This window comes from Rhodnius prolixus, unplaced genomic scaffold (genome assembly GCF_049639745.1).
Source record: "Rhodnius prolixus isolate KJV_2025 unplaced genomic scaffold, Rpr scaffold_5, whole genome shotgun sequence".
Classification (NCBI taxonomy): domain Eukaryota; kingdom Metazoa; phylum Arthropoda; class Insecta; order Hemiptera; family Reduviidae; genus Rhodnius; species Rhodnius prolixus.
The window spans coordinates 1,368,641-1,387,731 of NW_027411624.1; the positions used below are offsets into that span (position 1 = coordinate 1,368,641).

Below are 19,091 nucleotides of genomic sequence, written 5' to 3' on the forward strand. Positions count from 1 at the left end.
CTCAGTATCCGAAGATAATAGCAAAACGGAATAATCTTTTAAGCTTTCTGTAAAAAATATTTACAATTTGTAATTGGGGTCCCTAAGAACAGGTATTCTCTGTGAAGTTGACAGCTAGGAATGAGAGCATAGAAAAACGTAGAAGCCGTTTTCGGGAAAGACGGAAAACTAAAAAAAAAAAAAACAGCAAATTCGCAGCTTCAAACTCGGAATTTTATTAACAGATCTGATAGGGAAGGGATTAGCTATGAGGTTAGCATACTGGACTCCCACGCGGAGGTCCCGGGTTCGAATCCAGCAGCTGACCCTTAGATTTTCTCTTCCTAGGAGCTTCTTACAGCTCACTGTCCGGTGATGGACAGTGTTGTCTGTAACGAGAGAACACTGTCCGGAGGCCGGCAGTGCACTGGAAAAAGCTCCGGGCGCTAATGACCTCAGCTGTTGATGCGCCAAAAAAAAAAAAAAAACAGATCTGATCCCAAATATTTTATTTCGTGCAAACCTATCTCTGATTTTCCAGCAAGTTCATCCACAATTGTTCTGACTCATTTAACTTAAACTTTTAATTTAATACACCTCAACTATTAAATATGGTTATTGCATAATTCTTTCAACGTTTAACAGATTGCAGTCTTTCCATAAATCTGCCTCTTTTAGTCAAAGACAACGCTTTGGGCATATCAAAACTCGACTTATCCTCACAACCGTGAAAACATAATATTATCTTCGTCTCTGTACATCGGACAAAGATTCCACCAATACTGCAATAACATAAGATATTCTTAAGTCCAATGTGGTTCCTGATTGTCTGAAAAAGTCAGTCTTATATCACCAAAGAATAAAGAAAAGTGGCGAGTCACATTCCACTTGAGAATACTTCAAAGTTAGAAAATATTTCATAGTAATCATAGTTAATTATTCGAACAATGAATAATTGAATTAAATAATTAAATCACCACCATAAAACTGTAATTAAAGTTTCTATCACTAACATTTCCGTTTGGTATTCTGTTCGTCACTTTGAGAATATTTTCATTAAAAATATCAACGCTCAGAAAGTGAGAGAATTTTCTAAAAACACTTTTCAGATCTCACAAAACCACATAAAGCCAATAATTTGATCTTAACTACTAAGGGAAAATGAAAAAAAAAAATGTAGAAACCTAATTCTATGAACTTAATTTTTGGTTGCTACTACGTGGCACCACCGACATGCAGGAAATGAAGTGAAATGGCTGGACAGAGACTGCCGTTCGGTTGAGTTGTTACTCCACAGACTCAATCACATCTGTGTGGGATAATATGGCCAGACTAGAGAGATCAAATAAATAATTTAAATGCCATTTCTAAAATATATTAACGTCATATATATTTTCAAATACATTCATTGTCATTCTAAACTTTTTATTTATTTATTTTTATTCTGTAAGCAACAGAGAAATTAACACAAATTATACTTAGTCATTATTTCTTAGATTTCTTTCGTATCCAGTCATGCTAATTGTAAGAACATTTAAAAAATGTATTATATATTAAACATTCAGTTATAAATGCGTATATATATATATATATTGTATTTTTAATTTTTAAAGAAAATGTTACTCTACACGCATTCACGATATATATATATATATATTTGAAAATCTTAACAAAAAATAATTCATACCATATATGAATATGAAAAATTGTATCAATTTTTTTTCTTTTTAATAAAATAAACTATTAACAAATGTTTTAAACAAATTTAAACATCAAATAACAAACAATAAATAAATATTAAACTAAAAATTCAAAGCACAAATCACAGTCCTTTCTTTCAAATATTTATTTAGATATTTCATTAACAATTTGATTCTTTGATTCAACTATATCCACCGTGTTTAGTCAAGTTTATTTATATATTAATATTATTAATACACTATTTCGTATATTAGGCCCTAACTTAAAGATGGCCTAAACCTAAAAATTGAAACGAAAAGAAACTACTAAAATCTTATTAAATTAAAACATTTAATTACAATAAAAATGAAATCATTCCTACATTATTTTATTACATTAATTTTGTTTTTAAAAGTATTGTCTAACCATCAATTTTTGGGATGTTTTATTTATTTATTTTTATTCAAAGTACACAATATATCTGAAGGTTTTTTTTTATATATATATAAATATGCTTTAAAAATATATGTCCTTCAGTTGTTGAATACATTAAATACATAATTAGTACTTAGCTTTCTGGGAGAAGATAGAGTGGCCAAACATTTCGCCACACGAATTGTGTGCCTTCTTCAAAGACTATTCTGATTTTATAGTTGGAATGCTGTTTTCTAGGAATATTGTTAGTGGTTTTCGTTAAAAATGATTTACTCACATAGTAATCTCAATGAATTATGATATTTTTAGAATTAGAAAACTATCAATTGGAATCGTTTGTTGCAGATTTTGAAAGGAACTGTGATATCCTTTTCACGATGGGAGATGGTACTGTGGGAGCCAGTTCGCTTCCGTGATTGTTGGTGGAGTCGTGAAGATGTAGCATGTACTAAATATTTAGAGTAAGTAGTGTGTTCTGGCAAACGAGGACGTGGAACAGCGTGACCACTCCTCAGTGAAGTTACCAGTAGTTGGAGGAGAATGTATTCCCTTCTTGAAAAGAAAAGATATTTAAGCAAGTGGTCATCTCAATCCGAGAGTCCGGCGACTTCTTTAAAGAGTCAGTTAGCAGGTGTTATTCGGGTAGTATCGAGTTCACTCGAGATGGAGGTAGAATCAGAGAGTGGTTATCAACTAAACCCACCACTTTTTACAGAACTGTGTTTTCACCTGAGGGATGCAGCAGAGAGAGTGGTTGATTAGGGACTATTAGTCTGGAAACCCTGAATTGGATTTCCTCTCAATACAATACACAATACATCAATACAAAGTGACATTTGCTGAAGACAATCCTCTGAACTGTACAGTTTGGAATGTACTTACTTTACTTAACGCCCGCACGTCGCCATTTTGCGCCGCGCTGATCCTAGGAGACTCCCACAAGTGGGCGATGTTAACACCAAACTTAGTTAGGTGATCTGCTTTTCGTTTCTCACAATATGCCTAAATAACAATGTTCCGATCTGGAGAATTTTGTTTTAAGGACATTGCAGGACTCAGTTGGTCCACTAAACGGTGATGCAACTGTCTGAATAGCCACTCTTGATTCCACACTCATATCCGCCTTTCATCTTCAGCCAGCGGTTGTTCAGCTGGCAATGTTCTGTCGATTTTGTTTGCAATGAATTTCCGTGAAAGTTGGGCAAATGCTGTCAAAAGTAAAACCTTGAAGAAGACAATCATACATCCTACATTAAAACGATCGTTGTATCGTGACATATACTCTAGTTAATAAATGCCAATTATCAAATAAAATCTTTTCAAAAAACTCCCAAATAGAGCGAAACAAATTAAGCAGGTTCAAATATTCCCAAAAATATATATATTTTTTTAAATTAAGTTATATCAGAATTTAAAGCATTATTATTTGAATTTAATTTCTTTTTCTTTTTTTAACATCTAATAGAGTCACATGAACGTTTGCATTAATGAAAATTAAAAGTTTAAACTTTCAGAATTAGAAGTTTTCGTTAAAATTAGAAAATTAAACATCTTTAAAAATATTTTTGTTTTGCATTAATATGGACTAAAAACTAACAGTATCAGTTGTTTTAGAGACGTTTGAGACACGACCATATTCTCTTGCATTATAATAAATTGGCTTCATCAATTTTTGTTAATTTTAACGTTGTGCAAAGTAAAAAAAAATATTAAACTTTTTTCTGAAATTTCTTCCTTCTAATAAGGGACAATCTGATATTTTGAAATGAAATGAGCTAGAGTTGTCATATAATTTATTTACTATTTACTGAATTTTAACAGTTTTTGATTTTTCCTTTATGCCCTTCGCTAATCCAAAATAGAATCTGTTATTTAATTGTAATTTAAGAGACATCACATGTTTACTATTTAAGTTTAACCTTCAGAAAATGATTTTTTAAGTCAATTATTTTTACGAAGTTAAGTGTAATTTGTGCAAACTTCATTTTTATCTTGTTTTTATTATATTTTAATACAAGCAAATTTTACAAGAACAATGAATGACACAATTAAACTATTAAGTTATAAACTTTATGAGAAAGTAAAGTTTTTTTAAGTTTGAAAATAAAAAAGAACGAAATGTGAGATTACCCAATAGAAATATTAATGGGGCACAGATAATATTTTCTTTTATACAATTAAAATAAAAATCAATTCATAATGGCCACAGTTAAATTCTAATTGGATACTTATTGTGCTATCTGACCTAAATAACGGGCCGGGTTTCCTTTTTTTTTATGTATCTGTAGTCGGTGGAAGATAAATCTAATTTATCGCCTTGTGACTGAATTCAAGAATTGGGCCAAACATGGATGATGGCGCCAGTCACATTCTTGGTCGTACAGACGAAATCTTTTTAGCGTGGTCAACAGTAAGCGTGATGTATAAATGCAAGCTGGATTCCCGCGGCAGACAATCTGTGATTCATTGGTGAAAGTAGCGTCGCAAGTGTGTGGTGAAGTTGCGCCAATTTCAGGGCCCTGGAAAAATCCAAAATATTTATCACCTGACATGAATTTTACTTAAATCAGTTGTAATTGGCTAATAGGGTATGTATGGCTAGGAGCACGGCTCTTTGGAGAAGACAACTGAAGCCTTCAGCTCCAAACTGATTTTGTCACTCTCCAAACTACTCGAACTGATGAAGTCAAGAATGGCGGGGTGCTTCGACTAGAAGATGTCACAACAAGTTCTCGATGGCACAGATTCCAATCTTATCTGTTACGTATTTATTTTAGTAACAGACAACAGGTGGGTTCATATTTCTGTAAAGATGTAGAAGAGTTAAGCCATTTGATCTAACCTCAGAGATGGAATTATTAACATAAAGAATAGAATCTACAATCCGCATTACCATTAAGCTCTCTTAAGGGAGGATTATGGGCAGATGGTAGGGTTTTATTTATACCTATCAATCCCGATTTGTCAGGAAGGAACTGCGCACAGTAATTTCAGACGAAGATTGAGTTGAATTGTAACCAAAATTTAAGTAATAATTAGAACAGACATATTAAACTAATAATGTAAAAAGAAAGAAGGTGAAAGTTGAACGTACACAAAGATAACAGATCTGATGTAATGTACACAGAGGTAGAAAGACCAAATTTCCAACTGCTCCAGAATTACTTCGAGCTAATTTCTTACATCTTGTCTCGATTTCTTCCAAAACAGGACATTCGCCCATGTTTTCTTCACTCACTGGAAAAACAAATAATAGTTCTAATCAGCTGATCCTTTATCTCTTATGTGAATGTTAGTTCATATAATAATGACTTTGGTTACAATAAGTTATGAATTTCCGCAGGGTAAATCTAGCTATCTACGTAAAACTTGCGAAATGGAGCATTTGCAGCATTATTGTATTTTTCCACTTTCATTTTTAGAATAAAATTTAGTTTACTTCCTTTTAAGGAGGATCTTCGCCAGAGGTAAGTTAAGAAAATACATTACACAAGTAAATCATGGTTATTACAATTTTCCGAGAATCAATAAACAACTCACATTTTGGCTGGGACACAGAGTTTTCGCTCAAGCTGTGCTGTTTGACCTGATTGCTCTCATCGGCTTCGTGATGAATTCGATCTTTCTTCTCTGACTTACTTTCTTCAGCATTTTCAGCCATCTCTTTCTTAACAGCGACCCTTTTTTGTTGTTGCGAATCATCTGAAAAGGTATAACTTGTTAGCCTGTTAGGCCATCTAGCTCTGTTCGATTCCAACATTTGAACGAAGAAGAAGAAAAAAAATGTAAGGTCAAGTAAGCAAGCAACAGTTCATTTGGGGATTCCGTGTTAGCTGAAGATAAAAAAAAAGACCTCCACATACTTAGCGTCCAGGTCCTCTTGAAGAAAGCGGTCCCAAGTATTGCAAATTCCTTCGCCTTTTATGAAGATAAATGGATAGCATCTCATTCCAGTACTATTAATCTAAATTAGTCTAGATTTCCACGGGGATAGTACATCTATCTACCTTGGAGAAAGACTTTTATCTAATCACTAATCTATGTAACGAACATCCAACCCAGTCGGGCTCTGAATAGCGGTATCAGCACCTCTACTGCTTTCTTTAAGAAAATGGGTAAGTAGCAGCCAATGCCGGTAACTTAAAGCATTCAGGAAATTTGAGCATCATAGAAACTAAAGTAAGAACAGTTCTTACCTATGGCTTTAGGGAAAGGGAGAGAATGCGAGGCTGGCGCTGTGGCCTTTTGAGCCGCTATGCTCGCCTTGAACTCGCCAAGAGCGCGCCGCATCTTCTCCAGACTGTAGGCGGCCGCCAACTGCGCCATCACCTTGTCCTTCACCTCTTGAATCTCTTTGCTGTCCTTAGTTCCTTCATGCGCTCCAGTGTATTTGATGGCTTCGTCAACGATTAGATCTTCCATCGCACGCATCTTAGAATCAATATCCTCTTTCTTCTTTGGTTTATCATAGGCACTATTAGCTTGATCCATGCCGTAAGCTCTCAGATACTGATCTACTAACCAGTCGGCTGATTTCTTTTTCCTGTCATAGCCCAAATAGTTGGACCAGTTTATTGATTTCTTTTTCACCTGCGCATAATAAGTAACAACTCATTGAGTCAAAAATCTTTTACTTCAAAGAAACGTTGGTTAGATTCCCGATAAAGCACGGGTAGTAACGCCCACTGGCGGGAGGTTCAAGCTTTCATGGTGGGTTTTGTTCGTTTCTTAAATAGTGGTGGACATAAAAATCTATGGCTGTAAATACCTGCTTCATTACCAAATATGGGAAGAGAACATTCAATTTATTACCATGTTTTCCTACCACATATCTTCAAGAATCAGGCTTAGGAATGTTAATCATATGCTGACCAAACAGTGAAACCGTCCGAATATTTCTGAAAGGGGAGTTCTTGGCTTGTTTACAATAATATATTCAGTTCGGCAATTAGTCTAGAGATAGCGCAGGCTACATACTACCAGCCCAAGTAAAACTAACTAGTTTTAACATTGGATTCTTGGTCTTGGTGAATGGAGACTAAATCAGGTCTTCTAGTCTGAATTCTCTCCAAGGTGTATCGTGTCGACCTACCTTGAGAATATACTCGTAAACCCACAGTGAGCACACAATTATTTTCCTTTATTTCGTTCGGCCAAACTCCTAATAATAAACTAATTTCGCTTAAGCAGGTCATTGATATTAACTTATGAGTTAACTACAGCTTAATGATCAATGTAAATTTGTACAGAACAAATGTCCTTTGTGAGGTGATTAGTTCGGTTTTTCCACAACGTTCTATTTCTGGGCAATGTATGAAGTTACCACCTACTAAATAAAGAATGAAACATGTACCCAAATTTCCAAATTTGTACGCAATTGGCAGACCAAAAGTGTCATTTCACTGAAGAGATTTTTTTAAAGGTTTATTTTGAAATGTTAACTTTAAAGTGGCATGTTTAAAAGTGAAGTCAACTATTTTTTTATTATAAAGTCTAAGTTAAAGAAAATTTAATTTCAACTGCGGTAATAGAAAGTCCTGTGAGTGTGCGCATCCTTTGTAAATGTAGCAAGAATATTTTACCTGCAAAGGTTTAGAAGACTGGGCTTCAATAGTTTGTTCCTTTTGTCCGACAACTGGCGATGACAGAGTGGTAACAGTCTTTTGCGCCTGAGTACCTTCTGTCTTGTTGGTAGCACTGTCGAAAATGTTGTTCAACTCAGCAGCAACTTTCGGGTCGGTTTTCTTGATTTCACTCTTTTTGCGGCGTTCCAACGGTAAAGCCGGTCCATAGTAGGATGCTGGCGATCGTTTTGTGATCGGATATCGTTTCTGTCCTTTGTACGGGTAGCGTTCATCGAACAGTGTGTCAGGAAATCTTTTCTGGTGATGGTGCTGTTGCGCCCCTCTTTTCCATCCAAGCGGTGAATTGAAGAAATCATAGCCGGTGTTAAAGTTCCCGTATTGTCGTTTTTCTTCTTCCTTTACAACAACAACATGAATTAAGCTCCTCTTTTAATTGTTCTTCAGCACAATATTCACTAAGAGTTAGGTGATCTATTAAGGAAGCTAATCTAGATAACCCACAGTAAGGAGTGAGTGACTGGTTCGACTGTTCCCGTGAATCGCCACCCCACTACACTCCTGTGAATAACGAAGTTTTGAGTAAGCTGTCTGTGTGTCGTACGTTTAGTCTTCAAATTTGTAAATTGGCCAACAATAATTGTTCTAAGAAGGACGCGAATTAGCCACGCCTTCATGGAACTTAATATTCTGGATACACTAGCCCATCACAGTGCCGATGAATGGATGTACAGGTGTGTCCATGTGGAGACCGAGGTCTCCAAAGCACAAGGCACTCTCCCTTACTGAGCCTTTCCCAAGTATGGCGGGCTTAGGGGTGCTAGAAATACTACGTAGTTACCATAAGGAAAGGAAATGTCTCTCATACCTGTAGTAACCGCTAGTTTGCGGTATTATTCGAGTTTTCCTTACGAAAACTGCAAGTAAGTTGAGATATGGAAAGGAAGAAAAACTGCCGTTCAAAATATCTGACTGCGTAAAAAATTATCCCTGGTCCTTGAACAGACGAGGAGGCTGTTCCAACTAGAAATGGAATGGTACAATCAACCTCTTTAGATGCAAGCCTCCCCGAAATCAAAATCTACTTTAACTTAATTGGGTGCCGTCATGTGCCTTAAACCAAACATCAAATATGAAATAAGATAATTGTCTTTATTGAGTCACTGTGCTTACAGAACGACAGAAAGACGGACTCAAAAATCCCAAATCCAGACTAATTAGTGAGAATCGATTTCGGCAACGAAGGGTAAAAGTGTCAATAGCCTACCTTTCCGGATAAATAATCCAAGATTTCTTCCATATCAGTTTCACTCAGATCTTCTGGATCATCCTCTCCTTGGTACTTCTCCCAGATGGAGTTCAGGACGGACAGATAATCATCGTCATTGTTTTCATCACCATATCTGCAATTATACACAATAACTATTGAAAAGCTGTTCGTACCAGGAATGCAGCTTGCTGGCAATTTGAACATACCTGGAACGATCCGAATTCAATCCACCATAACTGGACACTAAGGCGTGTGACGCTTGTAATCGAGCTTTGTCCCGTTCACGAAACGGAGAAACTGGTCGATTATCGTCGCTTTCCTCTTCGTAGAAATGTTGTATACTTTCAGGGTCACGTTCTCGAAACACTGACCTCTTGCCACCGCCCATCCTGAAAGGATAATTTAATCATTAATTTAGAATTTAAATTTCACTCATGAGAACTTTCCAGAATAATGTTGGCAAATTTAATAAAAACTCTAAATTAGGAAGAAGGAAACTTTGAAATTGCTTAGGTGCTAACCTGGAAATGCCTCTTGGCTGCGAATCCTCCAGATATTCCAGCAGAAGTTTCTCTAAAGCCCTGTCCTGTTCGTCGTCCACATCGTGAGAGCCGAGGTCTGAATAAGGCATGGGTACTGTGTCAAACATGCCGGCCGTGTTTGGCGATACACTCTTCTGGTATCCGTAGCCAATATCTTCCGGCTGACCGTCAGCTATTCCATTGAAATAAAATGATTGATCTAAAGTTAGTATTTTATTTTAGCACTAAACAAAAAGGATAAAATAAAACTTCTTTTTTTTTTTTACAAATAGTAATGTTTGGCTGAGGCCAAGAAGTACAAATTTTGTTTAGGAAGTTCATCGTTTCAGACACCCTCTGGAGATCGTTTCGGTCAGTGCTGTTGAGTGATGCAGAATAAAAGGTGAATTCTTACCGGAAATGACCGTGTATTAGTTGCCAGAAAAGTTGAGAAAATTCAATACCGAACGTTCCATTTTACTGACTGGATTTTTCAATTTTCTCATAAATCGCTCGTGCGGCTTTCTTCAAACTTTTTATCTCCATTACCCAATAGCTGTGCAAGTATTGATAGAATAATTTCTGGCCGAAAGATGATGTAAGGGGTGATGATGTAAGAGTCACACTAAAGTTTTATTTTACTGTAATTAAATATGCTCCAGAAAAATAGCTGAGCACTTTATTTAATTTCTTGTATTATATTAATATGTTACATACTTTTTATTGTAAAAATATCTCAACTCGTAAAAATAATATAATGTTGATTGTCTGATAATGAAATTGGAATTATTTTGAACAATTTTAACTTGGAGCAACATTTCCAACACCTCAAAATGAATTTCTCCCCCCCCCCCAAAAAAAAAACGTTTTCAAATAAAAATTTCTGATCTAAAAAGGAAGTTTAGGTAAAATTTAGGAGGCATTTTGAAAAAATCCTAGTAAAGTGAAAAATCCAATCAGTAAAGCAAAAAAAAAAAACACATGACCAGCATACTTATTGCGTTCCACTTTTATAATTATGATGTCAGGAAACTTGCACGACACAAGCTTGCTATGAATTACATAATGATCAAGTACTTCGTTAGACAAGTGCTTACAATAGAGGAATGGCCTGGAATAATAGACGGTAGGTGAGATGTCCCTCTGGCGTTTCTGTATGGCGTGCAGAGCTCCTCGCAGGTTGTCATCTCCCAGAACTAACGTGGTGGCCAGCACCAGCTGTCCAATCCAATAAGTCTGGTACCACATTGTCTGAAACAAAACAAAATAAATTAGTTCCTAAGAATTATTATTTTACTTCCTACTACTCCAGGTCTTTGTCTTATAGAACAAGGATAGCCCAAGCCCAAAATCAAATCGGATACATCAGCTTCAAAGCCTTCTGTAGAGGATAAAGTGAAAGCCTGCTGGGTTATCTGTAAAGTATGCGAGCTAAACAGGATGATAACTGAGCATGCCACCCCAGTACAATCCACAGAGAGATTGGGAGCATGAAGGGTTGGAGAACATTTGAGAGACACCCGGGTGCTTTCGGACTAAAAGGTTTAGCAAAGGGATTGTGACGGAAACGCTTGTCCTCTCTAACTAAAAACGTTGGGTCCAGACAAACAAGACTTTGAGTCATTGTACCAGTTTTCGCCAACACTAGGTGAAGCTTATTTTGTAGGTTTACTTTCTCACAGGAGTAAGATTTGGACTCAAGGATATCCTGCAATAATCCGGCCAGGAAAGACTTTTAGATTAACGCTCTTAGTGAGGGTATAAGTACTCAGTTTGGAATACCTTAACAGTCAGGACGTAGACAATCTTTAACGATAAGAATGTAAAAGTAATTATAATAGTTAATAAGCATAAGCCCTGAAGATACCTAGTCCCTAGTTCGAAAGGTTAGCAAGAAAATTAATAAAAAATTATGACTGAAATTGGCAATAATATTCCTTTCCTTTTGGATTATTATTATTAATAATTTTAAGTGAGATATAATAGGAACATTATAAATCTAATTTTAGTATTGTCATGAATAACGACATTACCAAGAAATACGACACAAAGCATTTGTTTCGAGCGTAGAGAAGAATTTGAATTTTCGCAGTAAATCTTCTGAAGTGGAGTAAGATTTACTGAAGTAATATCAGTTGAATGGAAAACGTTTTAAACAAGATTGGTAATAAATATTTAGTTGGCACGCTCAGCTATAGAAACTGTAGATAAGATGAAAAGGAAACCGCGAAAGGAAGGTATCAAATAAAGCTAATGCCTGTTACATAATACATTGAGGTAGCTCCAGTGGTCTGTGAGAGACATATCGACCGAGCGCGTCTCCCAGCAACAGGTATTTGGAACAGCTTGCAGGTAAAAAACAGCATAACAACCTCAGGCAAGATCTCGTCAACACTGGATCGTCGGTGAACCCCAACCTAATGTTGACAAGGTGGCGATTTCCACCACTACAGCAAGAAAAAGCGACAATGTTGCCAATCATGTAACTTTTTTTTTCTTTATAAACTGCAAAATCTTCCTTCTTTGAATAAAGCGATGAACTATATAGATTCGCCATTAATATTTATTACAGTATTACACAGTTTGTAAACAAAATATATCTGGGTTGGCATATTGGTGACGGGGAGTCTAATATCTCTTGCATTAGTAAACCTATCTGATCCCCCCGTCCGCGGGTTATTGATTTATTCAGTGTACGTCTCCTTATCTAGTCTGGAGGGACAACGTTGCAAAATATTTGTGACATAAAATGTTAATTAATAGTCAATGTTGTCAATAAACTTGTCTGCTCCCGTATTCGTGAAATAATTAAACAAAAATTGATCGTTAGTGCTTAAATTAATTACCCCGAGGAGATAATTATTTTCTGTTCAAATGTCGACGTATCACATCCTAGTTAAGATAGCTTAATGTTGTTAACGAAGTTTCCGGCCTAATTCTTATTAAATTGATGCTGATCATCTTAACTTTGCTTCGCTTCAATCGCTAACAGCTATAAAACTGGAGAGCTTCTTTAATTTCTCTCACTGCATCTACTACTCTAAGTGTGAAAGTAGTGTAATCCAACAGATTGTCGTTTTGAGTTTTCAGCGGGAATGTTCTGCGAGTCTTACTTAAATTCTGAGATTAAACAGAAAGTTCTTCACTCAATAGATTTCACTTTTTTGAAATACAAAAAAGTCCCAGATTTTCTCTCAACTTAGTGTTTAAATTCATACATTTGGATTTATAATTTTAACTTGAATTATTTTTCTAGAAAAATTCGCTCAATTTAAATCGCGAATCAAGAAAAGAGTTATTTGGTTTACTGTTAAAGTTTTCTGTAGACCTAAAATTTGAATTCTTGTTACCTTCTTTCTTTTGAAGTAAGAAAAATCTGCCTTGAACCCCTCATACGACATTCGCTTACCGCCGTTTTCGTATTTAAATTTTCTTGAAACTTATAATTTGTAAGAAAATAAATGAGTTTTTTTCAAAATTATACACGTTCACTTTAAGCGTATTATTTTCGAAATAAAAAACTGCTACAAACTATAAATATTCTATTCAGTGAAATGGCACTTCTGTTCTAAAAATTTTTTTTAAAATTTGGAATTTTGGTTACATTTTTAATGCTCATAGATGGCAAACCCATGTGAAACATTGAAAGGGTATTTTCGAGTATTGCCCAACCATAGAATTTTCCCTAGAATATTTGGTAAAACTATTTATGGGCAATAAGGATACCAAGTTTAAAAAAAAAATCAGAAGCTATTTCTGAGAAAATTCAAGAAAAACATTTATTTGGAATTTCCAAATGGTCGATTTTGTCTAAAAGTGTATTGTTGAGTCCGATTATGGTAACTAAGCTAAAAAATCGATTTTTATGTCCTTGCGATTTTTCGCTTGTTTTATGCCGACCACCTACCCACACACAGAACTACATTAGTTTGTAAATACTACATCTTTGGTCCTCAGGGGACCTTAATAAGGGATATTTTCGGTCAAAACTCAATGTCCCAAATTTGACGTCATCTCTCAATACTTACTCAAAAATACAGTTGGCTTTTATTAAGCACCTCCTACATAAATCTTACAACTGGCATACTTACAAATTAGCAGTACATGATCTAAACATGTCTTTCGGACAACTTCATTCCACAGCAAGAGTATAATTAAGGAAATAAAAGTAAGTGCACATGCGTGTATCAATGAGGCCATTCCATTAATTAGACTAGGGTGAGGTTATTGATGATAGTTGGCATGCTGAAATGCGTTAATAATAAACAATATGGCCGCATTACTCATTAAATTTTCTTTTTTTATAAAAACACCATCGTGTTCCCTTTTCTCTGTAGTGGAATAAAAAACTGTAACTAAATTAGTTCTATTTCTGCTAACCAAGTTCTGCGAATGAGTCAAATTTTCGGCTCCAATTTGTTTTTAAATTGGTTACAAAATAACTATTTCTAAATAAAAAATTTAATTTTCCTTGGACTTCTCAAGAATATTTAAATTAAATTGCCTTAAAAGAACAACGCTTCGCATTACAGCCATTATTCTAGGCTATTTGTAGCAGAACAAGGAAACGAAAGTCCGTAAGTATTGTTTGCAAGTTGAATACAATTGGAAACGATCGATCAGTGATATCGCTGAACCATACTGTGAAGGCATTTACAGCACAACTCCTTCAGAATGGAATAATTAATTTCAAAAGTGTTTTATTTTTAATTGTGATTCATTAAATGTATACAAATATAATGATAAGAATAAAAGCAATAAATGTTGTTGACTGTACACTAGAATTGTGGTATTTGCAAGCACCAAATATTCTTCCACTTTATCGCTAATTCGTGAGAAAGTTCAGCAGCAAACTCAGGATTTTCCATGAGTTTCCAATTTACAAAATTTCAAGGATTTAACTCGATCGGTTTTAGAGAAAATCGTGGAAAACTGAAGAAATCCTTTTCTTAAAAAAACATAGTGATCAACTTTCATTCTACATTTTTGAGAATTCTTATTATTCTGAAATAGTGTAAGAAAAACTATTGAATGAAATAGTTGCTTGCGACGAAAAGTAGATTCAGTAGGACAATAGCCAACATTCTGGGCTAGTGATTGAACAAGGAAAACAACTCTCCCTTCATTAAGCGGTTACCTTGTTTTTTATTAAGTGATTAACAAACAGTATGTTCAACCAATTAACATTCAGTAAAAATGCATAGTTTAAAGAAAATTTATGATAATAAAGCTTCAGAAATTATATAAGAACTTGAAGGAGAGAAAGTAATGCGAGTCGAGGTTAGAAGTACAATTAGGTTTGTAGATACGATAAACTTGCCTCAGTTGGTAGAAAACATGGAAGCTGTAGGGAACAAGAGTTTGGGCTTAAACCAATTATCCCAAAGGAGATGATGTTCAGTTAGCTGTAAGAGGATTGTTTGGCAAATTCAGGGCGATATAATTGGGTAACTGACAGAAGGCAACAAAATGAAGTATTGATTCGCCATTGGTGGGAAGGGGTTCATTAGTTCTGGCTCACCGGACATTAGATTTCTTTCTTCTGCTAGATGGGATATTTATTAGCTCTACATTCATTGAATTCTCGTCCAGAATCTGTTCTTGGTACAATATTTAGACGCTGCCCGAGAAATAGATTAATTACTTAGCTCTGTTTAACCACTAATCAATTAAGTGCGCTACAAGTATTTCTCCAAGTCAGCCACTTCGTCAAGGCCATTTCTCTCCACGTGGAATGCTGCCCACAAAACACTCGTCACTTTACAAAGTGCCGAACGAAAGGTCCTACTCACATGCATCATGATGTTCAATACAATGTTCAGAAAGCGGTCAAAATGGTTTCCCTAGTTTTGGCATTGCCGTTGCGGCACAGCTACTGTGTTGGATGATTTCAATAAGTTTTTGCTTAAAAACGTTTCGTTGTTGGTGGCTCTTTATTAATCCTGAACTTCCATCTCTCAATTGTCCTTTTTATTTTGACTACTTACGACCATTCGTAATGGACTCTTTGATCGATATCGATTCCTATCGAACTGCTTGAACTCGCAATTCAGCTGTAAAAAATTTCATTTTTGCCCTTCACTGAAAACTCTTCATTTTTGGCCGCAGAACTGTGCCTTATCAATCTAAATATCATTGGTCTTGTTTCTGAAAACTTGGAAAAATTTGTGCAGGCTAGAATCTTTTTTTGGGCTGCACAAAATTGTTCATTTATGAAAAAATACAAATCAAAATATTGTAAAATATATTTTGAGGGGAGGGGACTATCAAATCTATTGGTAAACTCTTTATTTTAGAGTAATTTTTTTTTTGAAAATTCAATATTGGATTGTTAAATTACTCCTATCTTAAATTTCAGTAAGTTTAAATTAAACTTTACGAAGAAGATAAAAGAAAAGACGGATAATCAACCCGAGCTGATAATTAATTTAATTGTTAATTTCCAATATTTTTGTAATTTCTTATTCTTCATAAAGAAGAGAATAATGAAGACGTAAGGCTTCCAAATTTGAGATTTCACCAGAAATATTCGTTTGAAATCTCTAAAATACGAAAAAGTGGTTTTGAAAATTAAGTGTGTGTTTAGCATAGACAAATAAAAAAAAATTTAAAAATCTGACTTTTCAAATTTGATATTTGGTTTCAGCGAACATGGAGGAAATAAGCTTTAGGCAACAATCAGTCCATCGCATGTCGCTTTTGCTATTCAGCAGTTTTTCAACATTTGCTTTACACTTCGTACGCTCGGTACATACAGGTGGACCTGTAACTTTGATTTGAATGATTGTCCCAGGAAAGTGCATCTCAAGGGCATTTTGAAGGAGAAGTGCGATTAAGTTTCCCTTAAAATGGTCGAGTAAGTGAAATGTACGACCTTCTTACAAGTGAAATGCTGATAAGAATTCAATATACTCAATAAATTTTCCACAAAAATTCTAAATTTGGGGAAACTCTCATTACGTCAATCCTGGGAAGAGAGTAGATTTCTTTCTTATGTGCAAGTAGATGAACTCTATTTATAGTCCGAATTTTACGTCTAAAATTGACAAAGCTACAAACAGCTTTTTGTTATATTTCCAACAGTTTAACGGATACTTGATTTTGATTGTCGCCATTGATAAGCGGTAATATTGCGCACTTTGTTTTGTTTTCTAAGTACTCAACCAATGGCAAGTCTTGATCATGATTAACTGGGGAAATATCGAGTGTTATGGCACACCTGGTTATGTTCACATTGTAAACAATCTGTAATCTATAAACTATTATTATCTATCAATATTAAGAGCGGGCGATAAATATAAACACAACAATAAAAAGGGGAATGGTAATATTGATTAAGTTGGTATAATAAGGATTATGTTGGCACCAATGGTCAAAATGTGCCCTCGTTCTGTTTTGGCTAAAATCTGTCGAACGGAAGTTGGAGAAAGCAAAGAGATTTAGATTTTCCTGATTTTGTTTTTCTTAGAGAAAAGTTTCTAAGATTTCCTTTGCTCATCGTAACTAATTTCCCCCCTGTGACGTTCATCAGGAACATTTTCTTGAGAGTTTGTCGGGAAGGTCTGCTCTAAATTTCACCTCAGATCAAGTAAGAGCGAGAGAGATCTATTCATGGAGCAACTTCTCAATTTGGGATACTTCCGGTGTAAACTGAAAATTGAACATCTATACGATCGCAACCTATACGAAGACACCTGTATTTTAAAAAGAGAATTGATTGGGAATTTAAAAGAAGAAACAAAGTTTAAAACATTTATTTTGACAAATCTACCGCCAACAGACATCCATTAGGAGATTTACTATCTGAGAATGACCACGACACTTAGCCTACCCACATGAATAATCAAGCTACTTGAAACATTTAAAACTTTGGACTGAAAAGTTTCATTCCTTGGAAAGACAGAATTTCAGAGAGACAAGTCTCACATGTTTTAGTCGCTCAATGATGACGTCTTCCAAAATTTTCATTATATTGTAATTACTTTTTACTTTTATTCTGTTGACAGAACTGATGAGAATGGACGTAGCTCTGAGTCCGAAAAATTAGTTTCGCTAAATGCCCGTATGTGTGCGTGTTTCGTTAGTTTAACTCAAAAATGAAAATTTTGGTATTAACGAGTCACCATGATCCTGTGGAAAACACATTTGCACAAATTTAGCTTACCGGAATCGGCTGTTACCACATTAATTGTACAAGTTTTGCAAAATTTTCTAAGAAAAACCATCGCAATTATTTCCTGGTTTTATAATAATCTTCTTGTAATTTATTTTTGGATAGAACGGAACAGAGTACGTCACTGTATTGTATAGGTTAGCTTCAAAGGGGTTGAATGGCGGAAATTTGGATTTCCTATTAGTATTGTGATCGTGTGAAAACACTTGGTGTCGTGATTCATCCGGAAATATAAAAAAAAAGGAATGATTTTTAAGATGGTTTGTCCTGGGGAGTGGGGGAACACTAGCGCAGGAGGTATGAAGAGGAAATAAGATCTCACTCTCAGAAAACAGCCCCAGTCGATTCTGTTTAATCTCAGCCCACACGTCCCTCTCTCTTTTATCACTCCATTTCTATTGGATACATCTTGGAGGGGGGGGAATTAAGATAGTTCTGAGAGTGGGAGCAGGGATGATTTTCCTCTCTAAAGAGCCTGCAACTTGAACACCATGAAGAAGGGATTAATATTTCGGCGTATTGCTTTCTTTTCTTTTCTTTGAAGGTGGGGGCAGATTTTCTAAGAAACTGGCATCCTCGAATTTCTATTTATTCCTTTAAACGTGTCTCTTTAATCTTATTATCTATTCTAATTTCTGTTTTAGAATAGTTCTGATAGTTGGAATTAGGTAGCCATCCCTAAAAAAGAATAATTTCAGAAAATGGAAGGTTTACAAATTTTATGTTGGTAAGAATGAAATATGGAGTTTAAAGAAAACGTTCGAATTAAAACCTTGAGGAATGTAGGAGTAGAAATCGTACGAAAATTCCCATTTTTATTTTTCTTTTTAATTTCGAAGGAAATCGTTTCGGCCAACGGTATGAAAACAAAAAGTTATTGCAACTTATTATCTACCATTAATCGTAGAAAAAGAAAAATAATTTATTTTAGAAGGCCCGGGGGGCCTGCTATACTCGTAGCTGTAAGCGACCCTGGATAAACTAGACTTAGGCAACAGTTATGAATTAGAAAAGACATTGAAAGTAGGGTAGGTTAGGTCTTCTTAAATTTTGGGGTTAAGTTTTTTAAAACAAAATGTCTTCAATGAAAAAATGTTAAAATCTACTCTACTTGCAGTACGAGAAGCTAAAAAAAAAAAAATAAGTAAAAATACAGGACAGTGATAGTGCTAAAAGTTGTGATTACTTCAGCAAAATTGGTTTTTGGTGTGTGACTGACTACAGATTCTTAAACCGAACGAATAAATTGCTCGAATTACAATCTAACAACAGACATCTTAGTAATAAATTCAAGCCTTACCTCTCTCCTTTCTTTTTTGCTACTATAATCGGGCCGAGTGCTTCTATCGAAGGAACTTGTCCGCTGGCATGGAATGAAGTGATGGGCCAAACTTACTGGAGGCGTTCAGACGAATTTTGCTAAAGAATCAATATTGAGCGACTGGAGCGCC

General features: G+C 35.2%; 1 protein-coding gene across 4 annotated transcripts; it reads right to left on the bottom strand.

Moving 5' to 3' along the window:
* Positions 1 to 1,343: 1,343 nt before the first annotated feature.
* LOC141458813 (uncharacterized) lies at positions 1,344 to 19,088 on the bottom strand. Of its 4 annotated transcripts, none has more exons than XM_074137306.1 (10): positions 18,941 to 19,088; positions 10,565 to 10,718; positions 9,468 to 9,660; positions 9,153 to 9,335; positions 8,944 to 9,079; positions 7,677 to 8,075; positions 6,291 to 6,684; positions 5,635 to 5,796; positions 5,189 to 5,331; positions 1,344 to 4,613 (listed from the first exon to the last, which is right to left on the bottom strand). In XM_074137306.1, the coding sequence occupies exons 2-10, from the start codon at positions 10,713 to 10,715 to the stop codon at positions 4,404 to 4,406; spliced, it is 1,971 nt and encodes a 656-aa protein (XP_073993407.1). In that variant the 5' UTR covers positions 10,716 to 10,718; positions 18,941 to 19,088; the 3' UTR covers positions 1,344 to 4,403. The 4 variants fall into 4 exon arrangements, with proteins under 4 accessions (XP_073993407.1, XP_073993405.1, XP_073993406.1 ...); XM_074137304.1 differs by lacking the exon at positions 18,941 to 19,088 and adding an exon at positions 12,818 to 12,883; XM_074137305.1 differs by lacking the exon at positions 18,941 to 19,088 and adding an exon at positions 11,739 to 11,786.
* Positions 19,089 to 19,091: the final 3 nt, after the last annotated feature.

Coding starts and splice junctions, on each gene's coding strand:
- LOC141458813 (XM_074137304.1), bottom strand. CDS start 12,868: ATGTCGTATGAGGGGTTCAAGGCAGATTTTTCTTACTTCAAAAGAAAG. Junction 9,080..9,152: donor TTGAATTCGGATCGTTCCAG/GTATGTTCAAAT, acceptor GTATAATTGCAG/ATATGGTGATGAAAACAATG. Junction 5,332..5,634: donor CTCTGTGTCCCAGCCAAAAT/GTGAGTTGTTTA, acceptor TTGTTTTTCCAG/TGAGTGAAGAAAACATGGGC.